The sequence below is a fragment of the Platichthys flesus genome, chromosome 24 (genome assembly GCF_949316205.1).
Source record: "Platichthys flesus chromosome 24, fPlaFle2.1, whole genome shotgun sequence".
Taxonomy (NCBI): domain Eukaryota; kingdom Metazoa; phylum Chordata; class Actinopteri; order Pleuronectiformes; family Pleuronectidae; genus Platichthys; species Platichthys flesus.
The window spans coordinates 14,957,549-14,980,861 of NC_084968.1; the positions used below are offsets into that span (position 1 = coordinate 14,957,549).

Sequence of the window (23,313 nt, forward strand, 5' to 3'; positions counted from 1 at the left end):
GGAGTTCCTTTGAGTGTGTGGAACTTTATGAGAAACCTTCTAAGAACAAAAAGTTAACTAGTCTGGGTGGAGCAGTTTCTCTCATCAGTCCCTGATGGATTCATCCTCTCAAAACAAGTCCATCGAGATGCTTATTGTTTCACATTAACTGGTTATTCATTATTCCTCCTTTAGCCTCTAAACTCTTATTATTTTAATATTACACCTCTTCTCAACTCCCGTTTACATTTCTCAACCTTGTTAATTCTTTTCTTTCAGGAACTGTTGACCCTTCAGAACTCGGCTTCGTTTCGAAACAGCTTTTAAAGTCTATAATGATAATACTGTTAATTAAATGTAAAGATGGTGGTAGAGAACCACAGACACCTGCTAACCTGCTCTGTGAGTTTACAGCTGCATTCCCTCTTTCACTTTGATCCAAATATGTTCTTTGTGTCATGGAAAATTCCCCGGAGCCAGAACCACTCCTGAAAAACTTGTCTGAACCACGACACTAAATATTTATTTGTTTAACTAAATTCTTTAATCAAATCATAAACTTTCACACGGTTTAATACTGATACATTTCACTGTCATGAACAGAAGATCAGAAGAAGGATATTCAGCTCGGGGGGGTTTGGCACCAGAGGCTTCCACTTCAGAAAGCAAACAGTGCCTGAGGGCATTTCTGTCAATGAAAATATTTGACAGTGTTCTTTTGCTCTCCTGTGTTCTCCAGTGTTTCTGACTTCATCCTCCCGTGTCACACATCATATAAAATACAGCAGATCTGATCTCAGATCTGTCACCTTATACTTGTGTTGCACACTGAGCAAGAGTCACATTAGAGGTTAAATATCATCTTTGCAGATATCTTGAAATACGCAGACATGCACCGTGCACACGTACATTCACACATTTTGTAAGTGAGCTTTCGAGTTATTGGGATTTCCTCGTCTCAGCAGAATAAGGCAGAAAATTGTTTGAGTCCACATCAGTTATCAGTAAGTGTGTGTGTGAGTGTGTGTGTCCTTAACGTCTTCCTCTCAGGCGCTCACAAACACTAGCCTGGCGGTGTAGGCCAGGTCAGCGAGGTAAAGCAGGAGGTTGAGGCCCGTGAGCACAGACGCAGCGATCAGCTTGGACGAGGCGCTGCTCCTGCCCTGATAGTGTTTGTCGAACTGGAACACGGGCCAGATGATGGTGGCGGTCAAGTACATGACAACCGCCAAGAGCCCGTATGCCGACAGGAACTTGGAGAAGGGGATGGGGAGACAGCCGGTGCACTCGCCCACGCACAGCACCACCACAGCCATGGAGAGGATGAAGCAGATGCAGTACACGGCCATGCACCACTTGAGCGCCGGCTGCTGGTCATAGGACACAGGGTCGCTGACGAGAATGAAGATGATACAGGCCACAAAGGTCTGGAGCACCTTCAGCAAGCCTGGAGCCGTGGCCATGTAACCCGCCGTCTCTCCCGGCCTGGCTTTAGTTAAGCTCACCTCCCCCATGTAGGCCACCGCTGCCAGGCAGGAGAAGACAGTGGACACGATGCGATGGTCACGGGCCTCGCTGGGCCCCTGCTGGTCCCTGAGGTAGAAGAGTGGGAAGATGACAGAGGCTGAGAGGCAAAGGAGGGCGGCGTAGCAGGCTATAGTGATGGGGAAGTTGGACCAGGAGACTGGGATTCTCGACTGGAGGCCAAACTGGAGCACCAGCAGCACCAGCAGGGTGCACGAGAAGCTGAACGCCCAGCAGAAGATGCACCAGTCGGCCATGCCTCCGTGCTGCAGAGAGCCGGCGTGCGCCGCGGCACTGAAAGCCACGCAGGTGAATAACAGGGCGGCCAGGCGCACCCACAGCAGCTGGGAGGTGGGAAACACGATCAGAGGCATGTTGGGATACGTTCGGAGTTCACAGAGGCTTCTGTCGTCCAGCGGGGGTCAAAGATGAGGATTGAAAACTGAACGTGGGATCCTGTGTTGGCTGCTCGTCACATGTTCTGCAACAAAAGACAAAAAAACAAGAGAGCAGCAGGTGAAACAGATGCAGGGTTTTGAAATGAGTATTTAGTATTTCAGTATTTATTTAAGATTACCATTAAGATGCATTTATTAGTCCCAAACACATGCAAAGGCACACTCATGCAGGTAGGGAAATGTAACCTCTGCTTTTGACCCATCTGGTGCAGGACACACAGAGCAGTGAGCGACCATGTACGGCGCCCGGGGAGCAGATGTTGGGGGAGTAAGGTGCCTTGCTCAGGGGCACTAGACAGGGTAGGGAGACTCTTGGATTTTTGGACAGATCAATCCAGGTTCGTCTTTTGTTGTCTCTCCGTGGAGACGAACCAGAGACCTTCTCTGCCCATAGTCCAAGTTTCTGCCACTAGACCACCGCCTCTCATTTAGTAGTTTCTCTACTTGGAATGGGAGGGGGGGCGAGGCTGCAGTTTGCAAGCTCACCACTAGATATCATCAACAGGTTAGTTTAGGCCTCGAAGCTGTGAAACATCAGGCAGCTGCAGATTTGAATATCTTTATTTGTATTTCCACCCCTGACATGTTGAGACTCACACTAAAGTTGTGTGATGAATCTTGGTCGTTCAAGCTGTGACCTGTGTAGTGCGGGTGTTTAGGACGTTCTGTACAAACACACAACTAATTTCATTAGCCACTAACCCCGATAACACACTTCCTGTTTTGTGTAACGAACGCAGGAAGCAGCTCTGAGGAGCTAATGGCTCTGCAGGAAAACCAGCACTTCATCACAAAGTGGGACTCAGGCCCCGACACAGCCATCGAGCCTCGGACACATGCGTTCTCACATACAGCCACAATGTCCGGAGATCCTCTGGAGGTCAGTGCATTTCTGAAAGCAGCTGTGGTGACTAAATTATTAAAAGAAACACACTGCTACCAGGACAGGGGCCAATCAGATATCAGTGGGGCCGGTTCCCCCCCTGGATCCGCCCCTGTATCTGCCCCTGTTGCTGACAGGAAACCGCTCTTTGGTTTGCGTTTTTACTCCTTTAATAGTTTGTTAGTATTCATTACATCCATACCTCACCGCTGGCTTTTAATATATATATGGACCAACCTGAGAACTACTGTAGAAGGTCCGTTTACACCGAGTACTGAAACTTCATGAAATCCTTCCTGGTTCCCTTCCTCTTGAACCAGAACCAGGTCTGCACACAGCAGCACCGTGAGACCACATGAGGCTCAGAGACCGTTAGGCGGATGTTCAGAGGATCGAACCCAGTAAACCTGATGCACACAGTGGTACGCTCCAAATAGCGGACATACCGCGCCCCGGCCGCTGAGCCATTGTGATCACACACTCCAGAAATAGCCTCGAGCTGCTTCCTCCTGCCCCGGCGGCCGGAGAGAGACGCGCTCCAGTGAGAAGGTCTTACCGTGGGGAGTGTGGTGATGTTGTGTTTCCTTTGGTGGGTTTTAAACAAGATTAAAGTTTCTGAATGTCTGTGCGCACTCCGCGGCTCATCATCCTCCTCCTCATCATCATCATCATCATCATCATCATCATCCTCCTCCTCCTCCCAGCAGCAGCGTGTCCCCCGCCCCAAACTGAGCCTTATTTGGTAAAGAGCAGGAACCTTCTCCGATGAGCCTCCACCCACTACACCCAGTCCACCCAGTCCACCACAGCCCTGCTGCATCGAGGACCATCAGGCGTGCAGCTCCCACCGGGCTCCAGCAGGGATCCACTCTCCTCCAGATGTTTGTCTGCTGCAGAGCCAGATGTTCACATGTTCTGATGGGGGGGCTGCGGGTTCATAATAAAGTAAACACGAACCGTCAACTAATCTAAACTATTATTTACAGATAAAGAAGTGTTGAATATTGCACATATTTCCATGCTGAACAAACAGGGGTAGATTATTATTGTGTAGGTTTATAATCGAGAACTTGTTTATTCATTTGCTTGCTCTATATTTATTTTTGTACTTCATATGCTTGTAATGCACCACAGCTAATTATGTGTCTGTTGACAACCTGGTAACAAGTCATGACTGTTTCAATAACCACTTAAAAAATAGTAATAAAAACGTAACAAATGTGATATGAACAAAAATGTCTTCTCAAATGATCCACTTATTACTTTCTATTTTCATAGTTACTTGATAATAATTCATTATTGTTATTATTAGTTGATAAACTGAGATGTGTGCGTCCGGAGCCGGTGGCCCCGTCCTGCAGTAGCGCGCTGCAGCCGGGCCAGGCCGCTGCTGTGCGCCGTGTGAGCTGTTCGAGGACCCGCTGGAGGATCAGACAGAATAACAACACAGCGGAGGAACCAGGACACGATCCGGAGCAGAAACAGGCAGAGATCAGCCCTGGAGTTCAGTGTCGGACCCCGGGAGAGAGAGGCGAACCCGCCTCGTACCTGTGAGACTTGCTCCGGAGAGGAGACCCCCGGGTGGAGCTCTGCTGGAGCCGTACTCCCTGGTAGCTAGCCGGCTAACTTGCAGCGTTAGTGCCTGAATTTGCACCAAAAACTGGGGTTAATCGCGCCGGAGTTGTGCGTGGACACCCACTTCCCCCCGTCACCCTCTACCCGCATGCAGGTGAGGTCCCGCCGACCGCCTTGTCCCGCAGAACCAGCCGGTTAGCTCGCTAGTCCGGAGGAAGGACCGACCCGTCGGCGCAGCAGCGAGCCGGTGACCCCGCACTTTCGCTCGGCGTGAGCATCGGCGCCATGCCGCGGCTTGAAAGCGGCCTGTCCGAGGAGCTAACCCCGGCGAGCTAACGCTAGCTGGGCACGACAGGCCGCCTCCGATGGTCGCTACCTCCACACAGGCGGCTAATTCGACCAGTCACAGCCCCGCACCGGGGAAGCACCTGGAGCTTCGTGTCAGCTCCATGCTTTGATCAACGTGAGAGGCAAGACACGCCGGTAAAGCGTTCAGCTAGCCGGCTCGCCATTAGCGACCGGGCGGTTGTTTACAGTGTGCTAGCTTGTTTATCTCTGCCAGGCACAGTTAGCCTGCGAGCGGGGAAAGACGCTTTACATCCCCGGGCTGAGGCTCGTGTTTTATAATAATTTACACTTCGGTACGAACAGCACCGACCCCGGCGTGTTCGGGCCGAACCGGACCGAAGCAGCGGCCCGAGGGTGTGACTGAGGCTGGAGGAGAGTCTCTAGTCCACACATGTGTCAACAGAGCTTCTGAGGGTTCTGCTTTCACTCCACTGAACATCTCCCGGTGGAGGAGCCGCACACCGGAAGGCTGGGCTGGTTCTCCCGGAGCACAACGAGACATATCAGCCATTCATTCATGATTGATGATCTTTGAGGAGGCAGACTGTCCTTTCTCCAGGTCCCCCCCCCCCCCCTGCACCAGGCCACCTCCAGTCTGTGCTGGGCTGTTTACCTCCGAGCCACTCATGTAACCTGGCCCAGAGAGGACACGGGACCTTGGTTTGACTTTCTGAACGTTGGTCTTTCCTGTTCTATTCCCCACTGACACCTCACTGGAGCCACTGGAGGTTGGGGGGGAACATGAGGAGCACGCCGTCTGATCAGGACCGGCGTCCGAGCAGCTCCAGGATCTGATCAGAGCCCCGCAGAGAGCCAAGAGGACTGAGACCCGAAGGAGAGGACGAGATGGGGATCAGAGAGGCCCAGTGACCGCACTGACCCCCCCCGCACCAGGAAGCAGACATGAGTCTCCGCCAACCCACCTCCACGCTGGACAGGTATGAGCCCACAGCACCCACAGGAGCAGTCTCACATGGCAGCGCCTTGGTTCCAAACCTGCAGGCCTCCCAGATAAGCCAATTGACGCGTATTTATCTCGCTCCCAGTCTGGCCAATGAAAAACAAGTCTGACAGGCTGGGAGGTGATAAAGCTGAACTCTGGGACACGGAGGGCAGAACGCTGCATGCATGACAAAAGTAGCAGGCTGAGATCTCTAACACAACCCACTTGAAGTCATAGGTTTCACAACGAGAGTAGAGAGCATCCCTCCGCCCCGGTCCAGCAGCCCCCTGAGGAAAACACAAACTGCACAAGGTCATACATATCAATCCCTAAATATGACTGATCATTTTCATTTAAAGATTCTTCCTCGGGTCGTGTGCCACCCCTTCACAAAATTTCATGTAAATCTGTTTGTGCTGATTTCTGCTAAAAGAACAAACAAGCAGGGGAGAAGCCAAGCTCGCTGGCAGAGGCAATGATATTTAAATAATTTACAGTGAGTCTCGGCTTCAGTCTGTGGCTTCAGGGTCGGTGTGTCACTCTTCACCTGCCGTGTCTGTAGTTCATCCTGTCTGTCTCATCACCACATTGACCACGTCCACTGTGTGTCTGTGACTGTCCTGTGTGATGCCTCTTTGTCTCGATCACGTCTTTCCTGTTTCTCCTGCTGTCAACCCTTTGTCTCCTCTGTGGGTTCTGGTTGCACGTGCCCACCGCTTCCCACTGCTGTGTCTGTGTGTGTCATGTGACAGCAGGGCACCCAATAGGAAAAACACCCACCTGCTCAGGTAGGACCGCTGTCCCATCACCGCTCATGTCTGGGGTATTCGGGGGGGGGGGGGGGGGGGTGTACAGCTGGGGGTTCTCTTGTTATTTCAGGGACATTTGACTCGAGGTTCAGGACGAAACATCAAGCATTTGCATGAGAAATGAAAAGTACACGTGCATGATACATTTTTTTGTGTTTAAAAAATAATGAAATGATCATATCCATCCACACAACACGTATCAGAGCATGGAATTGTATTTAAACTGGATCAATCCCATTATGGGTGACACCTGATCCTCTTTATCAGGACTACATCGTTGATACTTGGGCTTTACCAAGTACAACTTACTTGGAGTATATCTTGTCAATTCATAGAATCTCAGTTTTGATAACTTGAGATATGGATGGATGATTAAATATAGAAAGACATGCATGGCTCTTATCACCAGGCATCCTCTGGACATTCTCCGGAGGGTCTGTGTGTAATGGAGAGTCGGCGCCTCCTCTAGTAAGAACTCAGGGTAATGTTGAAGGAGCTGATTGGAGAACACCAGATCCTCCGGGGAAGGTCTGGACCCTTCTCTCCAGACATCATCCTCCAGAGGTCATGTGTGAAAGGCTTCAGAGCCTCCGTGTGGAACTTCTCCACATGGAGGCTCTGAAGCCACGTGTGTTGGTTCATAATACAGAATCCCTTCAGTGTTCTCACTGTGTTCATCCATCCTTCATTCACCCTCGAGCAAATACATGTGTGGAAGTCGTGGCTCTCGGTGTTATGATCTGTGTGAGGAGAGCGGGCGTGGGGGATCATGTGAACTTCAATGTCTCCTGTTGGTCACTTGTTGCATCAAGGTTTGGACGTCTATCTGAATATCTTCTCCCCCCCCCTCCTATCTGTTTTTCCTTCCTTGCCATCATGCTTCGCTTTCAGCCCCTTTGCTGCTTGGTGAGTTTTCCTGTCGACTCTTGTTGCCTCTTCTCGTCTATGCACACATCTTCTCCCCCTCTTTCTAACTCCTCAGCTCCTCTTTCCCCTCTCTCCTTGCTTTCTATGTAAGCTTCCCTTCTTCCTCCCTGGTCTGTTCCTTCACTTTTTATCCATCTATCTTTCACTGTTGTCATTTAGTCCCTCCGGATGTTTGTTATTATTTGATTCTTAGCGTTTCTCTCATCCCTCCAACGCAGGCTCAACAGTCTGACCATCGGGGACTCGGAGCGCAAATCCTCTGCCACCCAGCAGAGGGAGCCACCGCCTGACATCATGCTTGAGACCACGGGTAATTTACATGGTTTCAGGACCGATATAGACTCAAGGTGAATTCATTTCCTCCCAAACACCCCTTATATGGTCCTGTGTTCCTCTCCCAGGTCCTGGTCTAGTCCAGAGATGTGTGGTCGTGCAGAAGGACCAGCTCGGTTTCGGCTTCACAGTTTGTGGAGAGAGAGTGAAGCTCGTGCAGAATGTCCGACCAGGTGAGCCGGTTCTGTAATAACCACAATCCCAGTCCTTGTAAACTTAGTCACGGTCCAACACTGACACCGACAGACAGACCATCAGAACTGACCCACTGCTGTTATTCATCCTCCCAGGGGGCGCAGCAGTCAAGGCCGGAGTCCAAGAAGGGGATCGCATCATAAAGGTTTTTATCACAGTGCCGTCCAATGAGAGAGCTGTCCACTTCTTCCTGTTGTCGTTGTTACTGGTTGTGTTGACATGTTGTCCTCGTCCTCCCTCTCGCAGGTGAACGGCTCGTTGGTGTCGTCCATGTCCCATCAGGAGGTGGTGAAGCTCATCAAATGTGAGTGTTCAAAGAAGTGGGGTTGGTCTGTTTGAGTGACATTGAAAAGCCAATGTTTTGTTTAATTAGCTTTGTATGTTTCAAATCTGATTGTGTCTTTCTATGGACCTGTAGCTGGGCCCTATGTAGCTCTGACACTACAGGGACCTCCCCCATCAGCTGCCTCCTTGCCCCTGGAGCCCCTCCACACTGACCTCACCCCCAATCAAAGAACGTCTCTCGGTGGGGAGGCTCCACCCCCTCCACCTCCGCCCCTACCCTCTGGACTGAGCAGCAGCCCTTCCCAAAGAATCACTGGACCCAAACCACTACAGGCGAGAGACGATTTGTTAAGCATTCATGTAATTCAGTGGAACAGCTAAAGGACTTAGGTACTTGGAGAAAATGCACATCGTCATCATCTGTTGCTTTTGTGTGTTTAGGACTCAGAAGTACAAAAACACGCCACTCAGATACTCAGGAAGATGCTGGAGCAGGAAGAAGCCGAGCTGCAGGTAAAACCCTCGCACATGAACCAATGAGTCCGTGCAGGAAACACAACTCACTGCAGATTGATCGCTGATCCCTCTGAAGATGCTCTCGATAACCAGACCTGGTCGATTCACAGGACCTGATGGAGGAGCACTCGAGGAACCCGTCAGCGGCCCTGCTGGAGCGGATTGAGAGCGCCAAGAGGAGGGCTCACCAGGTCAGGGTCAAGATCCAGCAAGATGTGGTGAGGACGTCATTCACAGGGTCTCAGGGTTCACCTGCATGGAGCAGGACAAATGGAATTAACAAAAACACACTTATTCAATATGTCTTTCATCCAGCTGCATTGAATTCAGGGTTTCTTTAGCCGGTGCTGAAAATGAACTGCTGCTTTGTTCTGCTTCTCCAGGAGGGAACACGATCAGAGTCGATCGCCAGTTACTTCATAGCAGGAGAAGGTTTGTATCTCCCTCAGTTTCCTACTACACACAGGAGGACTCACCATGTGTGAGTGCAGAGGACGCTGTTGTTCAGTGACAGTGTTGATTCGTAGGCCTTGTACTCAGTGTCTAAAATCTGCTCTGTGCTTCTGCAGGGCGACAATCAGTGGACGTGAGTGAAGGAGACGTGGAGGTAGGTCGTTAATCTGGGCTCATTTCAAACTGGTGAGATTGTTTGTGTGTATATGATGGTTCCCACTCATCCCGTCCCCCTGCTCCTGCTCCTCCTGCTCCTCCTGCTCCTCCTCCTCCTCAGGCCTTTGAGAGTCCCCACTCCTCCCCCTCATCCTCCTTCAGGACCCCCTTCCACCGACGGCAGAGCTCCGACACTCACACCCTCTCTGACTCGGTGAGACGCACACACACACACCTGCATTCAGTTGAACTCGAGCGTTACTGAGTGACTGGTTTCACTTCAGTTGAGATTGTCGGCCAATGGGAGGACTCCAGCAGAGTCTTTTTGTCTGTGGTGGTCAAAAGGGGACATATTTTATTTTTGTCAACATGTGGATGAGATCTCAAGTGTATTTTTAGTTCATGCCAGGAAAAGTCCTCATCATCAGCTGCTTGTTAGTGTTTTATGGATCACGATGGAAATATTTTGCATATTTAAAGTGTTAGCTCCGTCCTTCCCAGTCATTTGTTCTCTATATTCCTATAATTCATGTCATCTAATTATTTAGCATTGAGTGTGTGCAGAACATGAGTGTGTAACCAAGTGTGTGTGTGTGTGTGTGTTTAAAGGGTGGAAAGGCCCAGATCATCGGCCCTGAGGAAGAGGATGAAGAAGATGATGGTTATGCATTTAATGAGGTGATAAGAACATTTGCTGCACATCCATCAGACTCTAATCCAACCACCAGCTCCTTCCCACAGTTTGTAATTATTTAAATGATTCCATTCTTCCTCCTCTCAGATGGACGGCCCCTTCCAGGACATTGAGTTGTTGAAATCTCGACCAGCTCACATGACGGTGTTCATGAGATACGTCTTCACTCAGCTGCTGGACCCAAACCCACTGGTCAGTCCAGCTTCTAATCTCCTTTCAATCAAAGGGCTGGTTTGGTGTCTACCCTATGTTTCCAAGTTATTAAGTTTTTCTTTTATGTAATCTTTTGTCATTTTGTTAATAAAATAACTTGCATGTCTGTCCTTCTGTCTGTGACGTGAATATCTTTGGAACCGCTCATCGTATCGGCAGCATGCTGGACATGAGCATCGTTAAGGGCCATAGGAAGCTTAGTGTAGCATTTGGCACGAGTTGGACATTCAATACATTCAATAATACAATTTGAATAAACCAGTGACCTCTGGAGAAGTCACTTTTACAGTTTCAGAAAGAGAACTGCATCCATCATCAGTAGAGGCCAAAAAGCAGCTCCTCAAAGCTCTGACCTGCACATCTGTACTGATGCTTCACTGGTTCTGTGTCTCACAGCTGTTCTACCTGTCGGTGGAGGCCTACCTGGGCTCCAGTCCGAAAGATGCCCGCGCACTGGCACCGCAGATCTGCTCCCATTTCCTGGACCCGGACGCTGTACGTACACAAAGAAAAATGATTTTATTTTATCGTATTATCTCTTATACTCCAGACTTTACTACTAATTTGTTTCAATGCATATTGATCCTTTAAAAGTTTGGCATTAGAGATGATACGAATAAATGTTCTCCTTGGTTAAAAAGCGCTATGATGTAACACAGATACATCAAGTAACTCAAGTTACTATACATCATGTAGTAACAGATCATCAGTATCTGAAATAACATTAATTATTACTTTTTTCTTACAGCCGCTGAAAATCAAAGTGCGGGAGGAGTTTCTCACAGATATCGGTAAGACTTGATCATTCTTGGCTGTGACTTTTCATGTGAGGAGATTTTTGTTCCACGGACTTGATGTTGTCTGTCTGTCGTCCCATCAGAGAGTCGGCTGCATGCTCAGGAGGACATCAGAGGACCTCTGTCCGAGCTGCAGCAGCTGGTGCTGCCGGACATTCAGGACCAGATACAGGACTACAGGTACAAGTCCTTCACACTGGCAGTGTTTCACTGAAGGACCTGTCCACCATCAGAAGCCAAGGTTCATCTCCCGTATTCAGGAGCTCATTTCAACGTGTTCATGTTGTTTTTCTGCGTCTCACAGGAACAAGCAGATGATGGGTCTTGGCTCCCTGTTTGGAGAAGGAGACCTGCAGCACCTGGACGGAGACCCGGCCAAAGAGAGACAGGTGGTGGACAGACAGGTCACCGCCCTCTGGGAGATACTGTGAGTCTGACTGGCTCGGATGTGGCTGCTGTCAACAACTGTACAATTACAAGAAATGCAATTCATGCTGAGGGCAAGGGTTCACTTCCTGGTTAAATAGTTAACCGTCATCTGAATGATGTCAGAAGAGAGAAGATCGGTTTTCCTTTAGAAGTTATTACTTCCACCGAGGAGGTTATAGTTTCATTGCCGTTTGACTGTAAGAACGATTACGCACAAACTACTGAACCCATTTCCTGGAACTGGGTGAAAGGGGGGGGGTGAAAAGGTCAAAAACCCATCCCTGTTAATTAACGAAACACAGGTTTACTTCAGCATGAGGCTCAGATCATGCAGTGAACATGAACACATACACACCAGGACTGTTAACCAGGTTTGCCCAGCAACAGGCCCGGTTGTGAGGAGGCCCATAAAAGCGTTATTACAAAGTGACAGACAGAGATCAGCCAAGCTGTGATAACAAAGGTCATAACCCAAGCTGCTAACCCAGGAACCACCTGACGTTTACTAACCATACACACACCCACTGACTCCCGTCACATGACTGTGGCACTGCCTCCTCTGTCCTACACCGACCCGAGTCACCTTCTCTTTGGATCCTGGTATTTGTGGAGGGATTTAATACAGTTTTCTTTTTCTGCCCCCCCCCCGCCGCAGATCGAAGCACGAAGAAGACAGAAGGTAAGAAGTCACATCTGACTCAGTTATAACATTTTTTACAGCAGCACTAATCTCACGGACTCTTCAACCGATTCCTCACATGTTTCTTTGTTTGTTTTCCATCTTTCCCTCCTCTCCATCCTACCACCATGTTGTTCTGTCTCCACCTCCCACAGTTCTCCTCTGGCATCAGCGGTCCTCCTCTACCTGCGTCACTCTGGCATCAAGCTGAGAGACTCCAAGGTGTTCCCGGGTCTGAGCACAGAGAAGGAGAAGTGGCTCGCCTTCTTGAAGACCAAGAAGGTAAGAGCTGCAGCTGCACGGCCCCAAAAACCAGAATGCTAATTCCTGAAGCTTTCCAGAGGGGCCGTGTGTGAGAACATCCTTCTTTGGATATTATCCAGACACAACTTTTCCTGTCTCTCCCCCGAGTAGCATGGGGAGACCACAAGTTAATACAGTAGGGAAATATAGTGAAAAGTCACAGCGAGGGATTGGACCTGCTAATGATTCTGAAATGAGGAAACTGTACAAATATCTCAGGATAACAAGGAGTGGTGGGCGTGTTAAAGCTAAAATGTATAAAAAGCAATGATTATGTGACCTGACTATCTCTCCCTACAGCTGAGTGGAACCAAGAAGGAAAAGGAAAAAGATGGAGAGGATAAAAAGAGAAATCCCATCCTGAAGTACATCAAACCCCGCTCCACATCCCAGTCCAGTAAATACACACACACACACACACACACACACACAACTCGTATTTGTCTGACAACATTGATTTCTTTTTGTCCTTCGTTTGCCCTTTTATTGTGATTGCTTTTTTATTTATTGATTTATGGAACTTCCATTGTGTTGTGATTCTGATTTCATTGTTTCTGTTTGGTTTATTTTGGGCTTCGTAGCATTCCATGTCCCGTTGTCACCCAATGAAGGTACATTGCATCATTTTGAGTTTTTTAAGTTAAATTTTGCTTTTGGTTTTACGTGTTTTTATTCACAACAACCTTCTCTCTGCGGAGAGTGCGTGTGTGCTGTAATCTGAACGAGCTCTGTGTGTGCAGTCCGTCCTGGCAGTGTGAGGAACATCATTCAGCAGTTTGAGAATCACACGGAGACGACAGGAGAGGAGGGAGGTGAAGCTGCTGACCCCCCCCGGCTCTCCTCCAGCAGCCTGGGAGAAGACAGCATGGACAGGTAGCTCTGAAGTCCCTCGGTTCCTCTCTGGGTTGTGTCTGATCAGAAGAGGTGGCCATGTCACAGTCTAGATCAGAGGTCTTCAACAGGGGGTCCGCCATCCCTAGGGGGTCCGCGGAGGTACTGCTTGGGGGGTCGCAAATTCTTTGGTTGATTAGACAATTTTTTTAATTTTTTATAATGTATTTATTTTCGAACCAATTTTTTTCCCACAAATTGAAATGTCTTTAAATACACATTAACATGCATCCAACGTATTGTGAGGCTGATTTGACCCTCTGCCTGACAACATCCATCCGTCCAAGGTTAGATAAGTTGTGTGCTACCCATCAGGGCCCCACATCTCACTCAGGTGGGAGTATGTGTGCCATGCACAGATGGCTTGAGGATTCACTGTCTCTTCTACATGCATGTTTAAAATGAAGACATGAATCTGTGAATTACTTTAATAGCTCAGTGTTGTATGCAAGATGTATATGTTTATAATTGGCAGTGGCATGGCCACCCTGCACCTTGCACATGTTTAAATTAAAAACATGAACATATGAACCTGTGTAATATTTGAATAGCTTAGTACTGAATGCACAATAACAGGGTAGCTATGTTTATACATGGCACTAGGCCCAGTTTAATATAAATCACAATTTTAAACAATATATATAGTATGGGGTCCCCGCTCCATCTTTCCACCATTTTCTTCCTTGGCCTGAAAAACATTGAAGACCCCTGATCTAGATAACCAAGAGGAAGCACTGATCGTCACATGGCACCTGGGTCAGCGTCCCATTGGCAGAGCTTGATATGATCTGTGTCAGTAACTTGCTCTGATGTCTTCGCAGCCCGACGGTCTCAGTGCGTCTGGCACGCAGCGAGTCGCTGAAGGCTCAGGGCGAAGGGCGCCGGAGGGGCGTGGCCTCTGTGGCGGAGTCCGTCCCCCGCTCACGGAGCGATGTGGACATGGAGGACTGTGGGGAGGAGCGGGAGGGGCCGGGCCTCAGGCCGCTGCAGCACAGCGCCTCGTCGTCTGCGTCCAGCAGCTCTGCACGGTAAAGATTCACTGATGATCACAAGATGGTGTTCAAAGAGAAGAGGCATGTGCAGCATCTGTGGTGATCCGTGATGATGCTCCAACATGCGTCCAGCTCAGAAACCGAATCACCCCCCAAACAATCACCGCTCTCTCCACTCTCTCTCAAACTCAGGTCTCTAGAGAACCCTACACCCCCATACACGCCTCGCTCTCGACGCAGGTGAGTCTCCATGTCCACAGTTAACTGATGATCAGGGATGAAGTGATAGGGAACAGAGAGAAGGACGGTCCACCTCTTTCCCACATGCACAACTCTTCAAGCTCCAGTCTCAAACAAACCTAAAACACAGTAGAAAGACGATTGTTTCTCATTCTATTGGTCGTCCTTACACATGCTTCCTGTGCCTCCCCTCCCCTGCCCCATACTTGTGTTGACTGTAGGAGCGTGGACTCACCGCTGGCCCTGCTGCCGGACGCCGTGGCGTTGGAGGAGGAGGTGTGTGACGGTCAGAACTGGCAGGACACGGTGTCTCCTCAGCTCCTCGCCACGCTCAGCCCAAAGGAAGTGGACAGACAGGCGGTGATATATGGTATGACTTCAATCAGTGTTTTCTCTCCTTGACGTAAAGATAAGATAAAAGGATGAATGAAGAATTTACTATTCTGCAGAGCCGATAGAGTAAGATCTGAATGTTGTTACCTGAGAGTCATTATAAAAAGAAGTTCTCAGATGTCTGATAAATGTGTGAACTGATGGTTAGTCTCTACCTGCTCACCCTCTGTGTCCTCGCCTCCAGAGCTGTTCACCACAGAGGCGTCCCACCTGCGGACCCTGAGGGTCCTGGACCAGGTCTTCTTCCAGAAGATGAGGTCTGTCCTGAACTCTGATGAGCTGGCCTGCATCTTCCCCAACCTGCCTCAGGTCTACGAGCTCCACGGTCAGTCCAGGTGTCTGTGGGGCTGGATCTGTCTTATGCACTATAGAAATGAATCTTACTGTTGTTAGAGTGCTGCTGCTTTTGGTTTCCTCTGCTGCTGATTCTCTTTGCACAGTAACTTATACGTGCAGGGTTGATGCCAGGTAAATAAGAATAAGTGAAGCAAACACCAATCAAAGGGTCATAACCGGTGTGGTTAATCTCAGCCCGCTGTTCCACTGTGTCAATATGTGTCCTGGGCCTTGTTGTGGGACATGGAGACACACGCTGTCACGTTACGATCCAGCTGCATGAAGAAATACTTTTAGATGTTCAGTTAAATATACTTGTTATTGAGATTAAGGTTCTTAAATTCAACGTGACTTTAACGTTGCCTCTGTCTCACTTCATCGCAGCGAGTCTGTGCGAGGCGATGAAGAAGAGAAGAGAAACTCCCATCGTCCAGGACATCGGGGACGTCATGCTGGCCAGGGTGAGACCATCAGCTCCACCTCACCTTCTTCTTCTCCGCCGCCAGGTGGCAGGAACGTGTGTTAACGCTGGTGTGTGTCTCTAGTTTGAAGGAGCAGCTGGAGACGAGTTCCAGGAGCAGGCGTCGCAGCTGTGCAGTCAGCAGTCTCAGGCTGTGGAGCTCATCAAGAACAAGAAGCGCAAAGACCCCCGCTTCGCTCACATCATCCAGGTACACACACTTACAGTCCAGGCTAACATCATCACAGCTGTGGGCTTCATCGCTGCACTTGAGAAAAGGTTGTCTGAGTTCTGCTCTCAGTGGATTGGTACGACTGTCCCTTTAGATCCTGCACCAACGATTAAAGAACTAAATCACTAGATCCAGATTTTGATTTGGATCTTCAGCTCATTGCCCACCCTCTTAGATGTCCGTCCACTAAAGCTGATTTCTGTTCCACGTCTGCTCAGGAGTGTGAGGCCAGTCCCCACTGTCGGAGGCTGCAGCTCAAAGACCTGCTGGTTTCAGAGATGCAGAGAATCACCAAGTACCCTCTGCTGCTGGACAACATCATCAAACACACCGAGGGTGAGGACCGTGTGTTTGACGTCGGGTGTGAGTGTTCGTTGAGTTCCTGAGACGCAGATTTTAAGACTTTGTCCTGCTCTCCCTCAGCCGGGCGCTCAGACCTGCCCTCACTACAGCGGGCTCAGGCCTGTTGCAGAGGAATACTGCAGGTGGTCAATGAGGTCGTTGGGGAAACCGAACACAGGCAACGTCTCAGCCAATACCAACGCAGACTGGACGCTGCCCCCCAGTTCAAGGTGACAGACCAGTTTCATTTTGAACTCTTTTTCCAGAGCTGCCAGTCGTCCTGTTTTATCTAAAGCTGTCTTTCTCTTCTCTTCGTCCTCAGAGTTTGGACCTGACCACAAAGAGGATGATCCATGAAGGTCCTCTCACCTGGAAAGTGAGCAAGGACAAGCAGATAGGTCAGTGTCTGCGTCCGTCCAACACATCCCTCTGCGTTCACACCCGTTAGTCACACTCCTTCCCTCCATCAGAGATCCAAGCGCTGCTGCTGTCAGACTGCCTGGTCCTCCTGCAGAGGGGCCCGGACGACCGGCTGCAGCTGAGATACCCGTCCCGCTGGCTGGGGGGGGGCAGCGTCGGAGGCAGCGCAGACAGCAAGACGTCCTTCAGCCCCCTGGTGAAGCTGGACTCGCTGCTGGTCCGCCCAGTAGCCACAGGTACATCCACACTGGGTTTCAGAAGAGCTAAATACACATGGTCTCCTTTGACCTGAGACACCCACTGAAATCTGAGAGGAAGGAATTTAATGTTTGATTTCTCAGCCTCTGAAGAAGAAACTCTCTCAGACCAAAAATATGTGGATTCAATTGTGAATAATTGTCTCTGCATTGTTAAAAAAATGACAAAAACTTTAATTTCTCAGCCTCTGAAGCAAATAGAATTAAAAGACCTGTTTAACTCACAGATATCCTTCTCTCTCTCTCTCCCCCCCCCCCCCCCCCCCTTATCAAATACAAAAGCCTAACACATTTCACTCGTTCGACTCTTTTCTCCGCAGACAACAAGGCGCTCTACATCATCAGCACCACCGAGCGGCAGATCTACGAGCTGGTGGCCGGCACGTCATCGGAGAAAAACACGTCAGTCTTATCTTGAGACGTGATTTGTCTCTTTTTGTTTGTCTTGCTTCACATTCACGGTGTCTCTGATCTTCTACAGGTGGAAAGACCTCCTTGAGAAGACGGTCTCATCGGCCGACGGCTCCTCTCCTCTGATCAATCACGGCTGTATTCCGATTCCGTGAGTAGATTTGGTTTCCATGAAGAAACATCGTGCTCCTTGTCTTTTAAACTTTTTGTCCTGACGGAGACCTGAAGGATCTCTTGAAGTGATTTCTAAGTGCTTGATGTTTGTTTGTGTTTTCTCCAGTTCTCCCAGTACACGCAGTGCATCCCCAGTTTCAACCACCAGCAATGTCTACGCAGGTAAAAACCACATTATCATCTTTAGCCTTCAATATAATTCTGTGTTTGTGGAAAATGGATTTTTTTCTCATCTCCTTCCTGAATGTTTCAGACAACTCCTTGACGGAGCAGTCCGTCTCCCTGGACGCTCATTCCTCCGAGGACACGGCGCTCTCTGACCACACACCCATGGACCAATCAGGAGCTTTCCTCTGTGGTGAAAGACGAACAGTGTGTGTGGCCGAGGCCGCGTTACAAGACGGTAAGAAGGAAACAGGAAGTGCAGCATCTCTTCTCCAAACTTTAAAGTGCTGGAATCAAAAGAACCAGTTTGTTGTTTTCCTGCCGACAGTGGAAACTCTGCGGCGCCTCATAATACGAGACCTGGAGGACGATGGGTGGAGCCATGGCTCGGATGACACACCCACCAACGAGACGGCCAATGAGGGGAGCTCACTCAGTGAAAGGCAGCGACCGGAGTCTCTGGAGACCATCCTGAACTTCAGCACGGACGACTGGGAGGCGGAGCCTGACGAGGGACCCCCCCCAGACGCTGAGCCGCCCGGCGTCCAGGTCGTGAGGACAGGTAACGAGTCCCATAGTCGTCTCAGGTGGACGACCCTGAGTTCACCTCTCTGATAATTAGGTCCTAATGAGGTGGATCCAGCCGGTTCCTTCCTCTGCATGTTTTCTCTGGGCTCGGTGAATCTGTTGAATTTGATTCTCACTCACTTTTATCTTCTGTCTGTTTTGTCTGCTTGACCCTTTATCGACTTCCTCCCTCTCTCCCACACACTCTGTTCCTTCACTCCACTTCCACTCTCTTCCTCTGTCACACATCTGTCCTCTGTGCATAGCTGTGGTTGCGGGTCCTCCCTCTTCTTCTTCTTCTGTCCCTGATGGCATCACTGATGATGTCACCCTCCCTTCCGACCAATCGTCCGAGCTGAGCGGCGAAGCGTCTGCGCAGGGTAATGATCGGATCCGTCACCTGCTGTAGATTAATCAGACCTGTACATTTTTGTAATTAGTGCATTTTTATATTGTTTGGAAAACAAAAGCAAGGTAATGAATAATGACTAGAATCTTAAGTCTTGGGGTTGTTTTAATGAAGGCCCTGAAGTCACGTGCTGTCCTCACGTCTCCTTTAGGGAACACCTTCTACTTGGTCATGCCCACAGAGGTGGGAGAGAGCAACTCTGATGACCTCATCGACCCCCCCACCTCCAGCCACTCCCCTCGGCCTCTGGAGGAGGCGACGTCACCGCAGCCGGAGGAGGCGGAGGAGCCAGCCTGTGGTCCGGAGCCCGACCAATCAGAGGCCACGCGGCAGGAGCAGGAAGAGGAGACGGCTCCATCGCAGGCCGGGCACCAGAGTAACGTGATCAGAAACGTGGACGAGATTTTCCACACGATCGAGGGCTTGATGAGCAAGTTGCGTCACCTGAAGGTGCGTAGACAGCCCTCGCTGTGAGGCTACACAATCTGCACAGGTCTCCCAGAATAGGATTCATGGATCTTGATGAACAAAATGAGCCGTGTTTAGTGGACTGATATTTGTGAGTGTGTGTTTGATGCAGATCTGAATAAAAATCCAGATCTACTGAATTTAGGTTCGAGCTCTCCTGGGTGTTGTTCTGGTTGTGGGTGTAAATCTGACTTCACTCCCTCCACAGGAAATAGAAAAGGATCATCACAAGCTTTTGAGAACCATCACTGAGCTGTCTGTCAATCAGGAGCCCGAGGAGCAGCAGTGTCACTCAGCCACTGTCTCCAGGACGCCCTCGCTGGACCGCGGCTCGGGGGACGGTGAGTGGACTCCGACTTTGAGTTTGACGACTGACCACTTGGTTTGAACTTCTCCTCTGACAACTGGTTTTTCTTGTTGGCCTCTCGTTCCAGTAAAAGAAGTGAGTGCTGCAGAACCCAGGATTCAGTCGACTGGATTCTGACGTCCCTCCAGAGGATCTACTCACAGTCAATCACTTTGGATTGGTGGCATACGGACTTAACCACAAGGAGCTGCTGTCGGACTCGGCCCCCCTCGCCCCCCTCCACCCTCGCCCCTCGTCCCTGCACCGCCCGGTGGAGCAGAGCCGAAGACGCACCGCAGCCACCGCTCTAGTGGTTCTGGTTCCCACTGACACCGAGAAGCCGGTCGGACTGGTCAGGATCTGTGTGAGTCTTCTCCCAGAGCAGCAGGGAGACCAGGGGCAGCTGAGGAACAAGTATGAATGATATTTTTTTTTTTAAAGGCAGAAGACAAGTTGACGAGCGAGGAGAAGAGTAGAAGTCGGAGGAACTGAAAGTTGGATGTTCGTGAAGGAAAAAGAGTTTTCAAAGATCTGGTTGAAGGAGCAGAAAAGTGTTGAAATGTTTAATTTAAGGAAAAATCCAAGGGACCATCATCCCAGCACTTTACCCACAATCCATCCCTCTGTCATGGACATCCTCTCTGCAGTGGACAGATCAGGGACTGGACCCCCCCCCCCGTTCCACTGGTTGCTTTACACTGAGTTCACCTGCCACGATGGCTGAGTTCTGTGTGTGTCTATCATTCAGGTTATTTGCACTGGGTAAGGAAACCATGATCACCATGTTTAACCATTTCGCTCGTTTCAGTCGTTCATATTCCTCCTGAGAAACAACAGAGTTATTATCTGTGGGATCAGTTGCAGCTGTTATAAGTCGACATGTTGGTTGTGTGAGTTCCAGCTCTGGAAACACTACTGCGCTGTTTACTACTGAATGCTGGCAGGTTTTATTTCCAGCGCTGCTCCAGAGGCGCACATCTCAGTTCCCAGCACAACGAGCTCCGCGGAGTCACGCAGATGTTCCAGCACATGAAGAAGTGGAGCTGGAAGCTGTGGGAGACTCGGGGTCAGAGGTCACGACGGGTTCAATGTTGTCGGCGAACGAAACACAGATTCAAACTCAGAAACTTGAACTCTCCGTGAAAACCGGTTCATCCAACACAAAACAATTGCTGCCAAATATTGCCGCCAACATGGCCTGTCTACATTTTCACTGTGCATCCTTTAGTCCTCTCCAGTGTACTCAGTGTGAGTCTGTGTGTGTCTGTGAGTGTGTGTGTGAATGCCACAGTAAATACCAGCATCTTCTCCCCAATCCACTGGTCTTACCATACAGTGTTCATATCCCACATCTGTGACCAGGAGCAGCTTTCCAGCTCAACATGAGAGATGTGTTTCTTTGCTTTCTGCAGAGCGTCAGATAAGAGGATTGATTCCACGCTCACGTCTGTGCAGTACACATGAATCCACGGCTAGTTAGCTTAGCATCAACACAGGGACACAGCTGTCTCATGGACTGTCAGCGTGAGACAGACAAATTAACATGATGCATTAATCCAGGAGCTTTGAAGGAGCAGGTCTGTGGATTGTGTTCCACGGACCTGCTCCACCTCTGTGGTGTTGATCTTCTCATTTAACTCTGTGCATGAAACGCAAAGAAGCTTATTTCTGCTCGGACTATTTTTGGATCCAGTGCAGAAGCAGCTCGTCCCTGGTGCTCACAACCAGCCAAGTCTTTATCTGTCTCTCATGCTCATCAACACTAGACACAAGATGTGTATCTAAACTGCGAAGTCACTTCTTTATGAGAAGTTTTTCGCCTCTTTGTCTAACCAGGCGGAATCACACTGGACTGCATTTCATTTGAGCTGGTTTCAAATACGACCCGGGGACGGTTGTAGTGAGTCAGCTGACCTCTTCACCAGCTTCAGAGCCAATCACAGCCTGAACACTGTCAGCCACTGAGTCTACTGTTAAAGGAGACGAGGCCTCTTCTGTTTCTCTTTCCTCTTCATGTGACATCACAAACACAGAGCAGCTAACAGAGGCAGGTAGAGCGAGAGCAGAGTTCCCACATGGGCTGCAATTCATCGACCAATCAGAGCAGACTGGTCTTCATCAGGGGAGGGGGGGGGGTTTAAAGAGACAGGAGCTAAACCAAGTATTTGAGACAGAGGCTGAAAAGAGGAGCTGCAGCGATGGGCAGTCTGATGACAGTAATAACACAAATTAAAATGATCAACGTGAATATGTTTCCTTTAAAGTGACGGTTCACTGCCGGGTGGGAGGTTTTTACTCTTTAGCCAGCGCCCCCTAGAGGAGCAGGAGTAGATGTACAGGTTTTCTATGACTGAACGAGAGCTGTGCTACGAACAACGAGCACGACTCCGTGTCTCCGCTGATCCCTTGGGAGCCCACAGAGGAATTTGTGCTAAAATGTAAAAAACGTTCGACCAAAGTGAATTCTGTCTCCGCAGGTGTTGAAGGGAACATTCCCCCTTTTTCTTCACGTGTCATGTGAAACTCTGTAACATGAACATATTTCCATATCGAGCTGTGGACACAGGCATCACACAAAGTAATGAGTTTATCAGATCATCACTTGGTCCTTGGTGGTTGAACCCAACATGTTGGATCTCCTCTCCTTTATTTTAAAACATTCTCCTCTTCTTTCCTTCCACTCTAACTACATTTTTTTTTTTTAAATCTTCAATTTCTACCTCTACACTTAACTTTCTTTACATCTTCTCTTATTTCTCTTTGTTTCTCACACATTGACATCAGCGTTGTGGCCCTAACCGGCTTTAAAGAAGCTATAACTGATTCCTTTTATATAAAAAAGTTAATGTTGCACAAACAAAACTCCCCTGCACGGTGCAAACTACTGTATGCATACACACGTCTTTAACTCTCATCTCATTGTCCTTTTATTTTGTCTTTTTTTAAATCTTGTTCACACATGTAATATAGAGAAATCAGACCCACTTGTTTTATATATGTTAATTTTTTTCTGTAAAGCCTTAGTCCTCGTATTTGATTTTATTTTTGTAGATATGATTAAAAAAAGAAAAGGATGTATAAATTATTTTCTTCGCCCTTGTTTTTAAAATTGGTGAGATTGTTAGCTGCACAGAAGGAAAACCGGAGCTCGTGTTTCAGATTCATGTGTTTTGTGAGATTAAAAAGAAACTGGATAAAGAAACAGTGAGTGTGGGTCTTTGTTTGTTCATTTTGTATCTGAATTTGTTTGTGTTATAGAAGGAAGTATCCCTCAGATTGTGTTGTGTACTCGGATCAAGGGGCAGATCCAGGATATTAATATTTACACTAACATTGTAAGATAGGACATTTTCGTTATTTCATTTCTCAGGGATGAATATTATATTATACATTAATTGGCTCGAGGGCCCTTTAAGGGTAATCGATATAGATAATGGATGGATGCTATTATGTTATGATATATTTGATGTTATTATATTGTAGTATATTAATTGGCTTCAGGACCCTCGTGGCCCTTTCAGATTATGGGTGTATATATGATTTTAATGTCTACTCAACACCGAGGTGTGTCCTCAGTTTGCTGTTAGATTAAATATTGATGGTTCTCACCACTTCATTAAATATTGATGGTTCTCACCACTTCATTAAATATTGAAGAGCAGTTTTCTGCTGACAGGAGCCACAGATATGAAATCAAAAGAGTTGAAAGAT

At 48.8% G+C, this 23,313-nt stretch overlaps 2 protein-coding genes and 1 long non-coding RNA gene across 8 annotated transcripts; 1 reads left to right on the forward strand and 2 right to left on the reverse strand.

The window, feature by feature from the left end:
• Positions 1 to 500: 500 nt before the first annotated feature.
• myadma (myeloid associated differentiation marker a) lies at positions 501 to 8,958 on the reverse strand. 4 transcript variants are annotated; one of them, XM_062383490.1, is made up of 2 exons: positions 8,824 to 8,958; positions 501 to 1,984 (listed from the first exon to the last, which is right to left on the reverse strand). In XM_062383490.1, the coding sequence occupies exon 2, from the start codon at positions 1,875 to 1,877 to the stop codon at positions 1,026 to 1,028; it is 852 nt and encodes a 283-aa protein (XP_062239474.1). In that variant the 5' UTR covers positions 1,878 to 1,984; positions 8,824 to 8,958; the 3' UTR covers positions 501 to 1,025. The 4 variants fall into 4 exon arrangements, with proteins under 4 accessions (XP_062239474.1, XP_062239473.1, XP_062239471.1 ...); XM_062383489.1 differs by lacking the exon at positions 8,824 to 8,958 and adding an exon at positions 5,691 to 5,795; XM_062383487.1 differs by lacking the exon at positions 8,824 to 8,958 and adding an exon at positions 3,401 to 3,707.
• arhgef11 (Rho guanine nucleotide exchange factor (GEF) 11) lies at positions 4,216 to 22,804 on the forward strand. Of its 3 annotated transcripts, XM_062383477.1 has the most exons (41): positions 4,217 to 5,705; positions 7,665 to 7,756; positions 7,848 to 7,952; positions 8,070 to 8,119; positions 8,221 to 8,278; positions 8,393 to 8,592; positions 8,701 to 8,772; positions 8,886 to 8,993; positions 9,159 to 9,207; positions 9,345 to 9,382; positions 9,506 to 9,598; positions 9,994 to 10,062; positions 10,166 to 10,270; positions 10,688 to 10,786; positions 11,040 to 11,082; positions 11,172 to 11,268; positions 11,393 to 11,515; positions 12,173 to 12,196; positions 12,352 to 12,478; positions 12,800 to 12,896; positions 13,081 to 13,110; positions 13,240 to 13,372; positions 14,212 to 14,418; positions 14,575 to 14,622; positions 14,844 to 14,992; positions 15,200 to 15,340; positions 15,736 to 15,812; positions 15,897 to 16,022; positions 16,262 to 16,379; positions 16,467 to 16,615; positions 16,708 to 16,783; positions 16,856 to 17,041; positions 17,383 to 17,464; positions 17,544 to 17,624; positions 17,754 to 17,809; positions 17,901 to 18,050; positions 18,141 to 18,374; positions 18,646 to 18,759; positions 18,940 to 19,238; positions 19,465 to 19,597; positions 19,691 to 22,804. In XM_062383477.1, the coding sequence occupies exons 1-41, from the start codon at positions 5,671 to 5,673 to the stop codon at positions 19,738 to 19,740; spliced, it is 4,323 nt and encodes a 1,440-aa protein (XP_062239461.1). In that variant the 5' UTR covers positions 4,217 to 5,670; the 3' UTR covers positions 19,741 to 22,804. The 3 variants fall into 3 exon arrangements, with proteins under 3 accessions (XP_062239462.1, XP_062239461.1, XP_062239463.1); XM_062383478.1 differs by lacking the exon at positions 13,081 to 13,110 and having other exon boundaries at positions 4,216 to 5,705; XM_062383479.1 differs by lacking the exon at positions 18,646 to 18,759.
• Positions 14,426 to 15,741, reverse strand: LOC133949577 (uncharacterized). Its single transcript, XR_009920157.1, has 3 exons — positions 15,171 to 15,741; positions 14,858 to 15,019; positions 14,426 to 14,741 (listed from the first exon to the last, which is right to left on the reverse strand). It is a non-coding gene; the product is annotated as an uncharacterized LOC133949577 (long non-coding RNA).
• Positions 22,805 to 23,313: the final 509 nt, after the last annotated feature.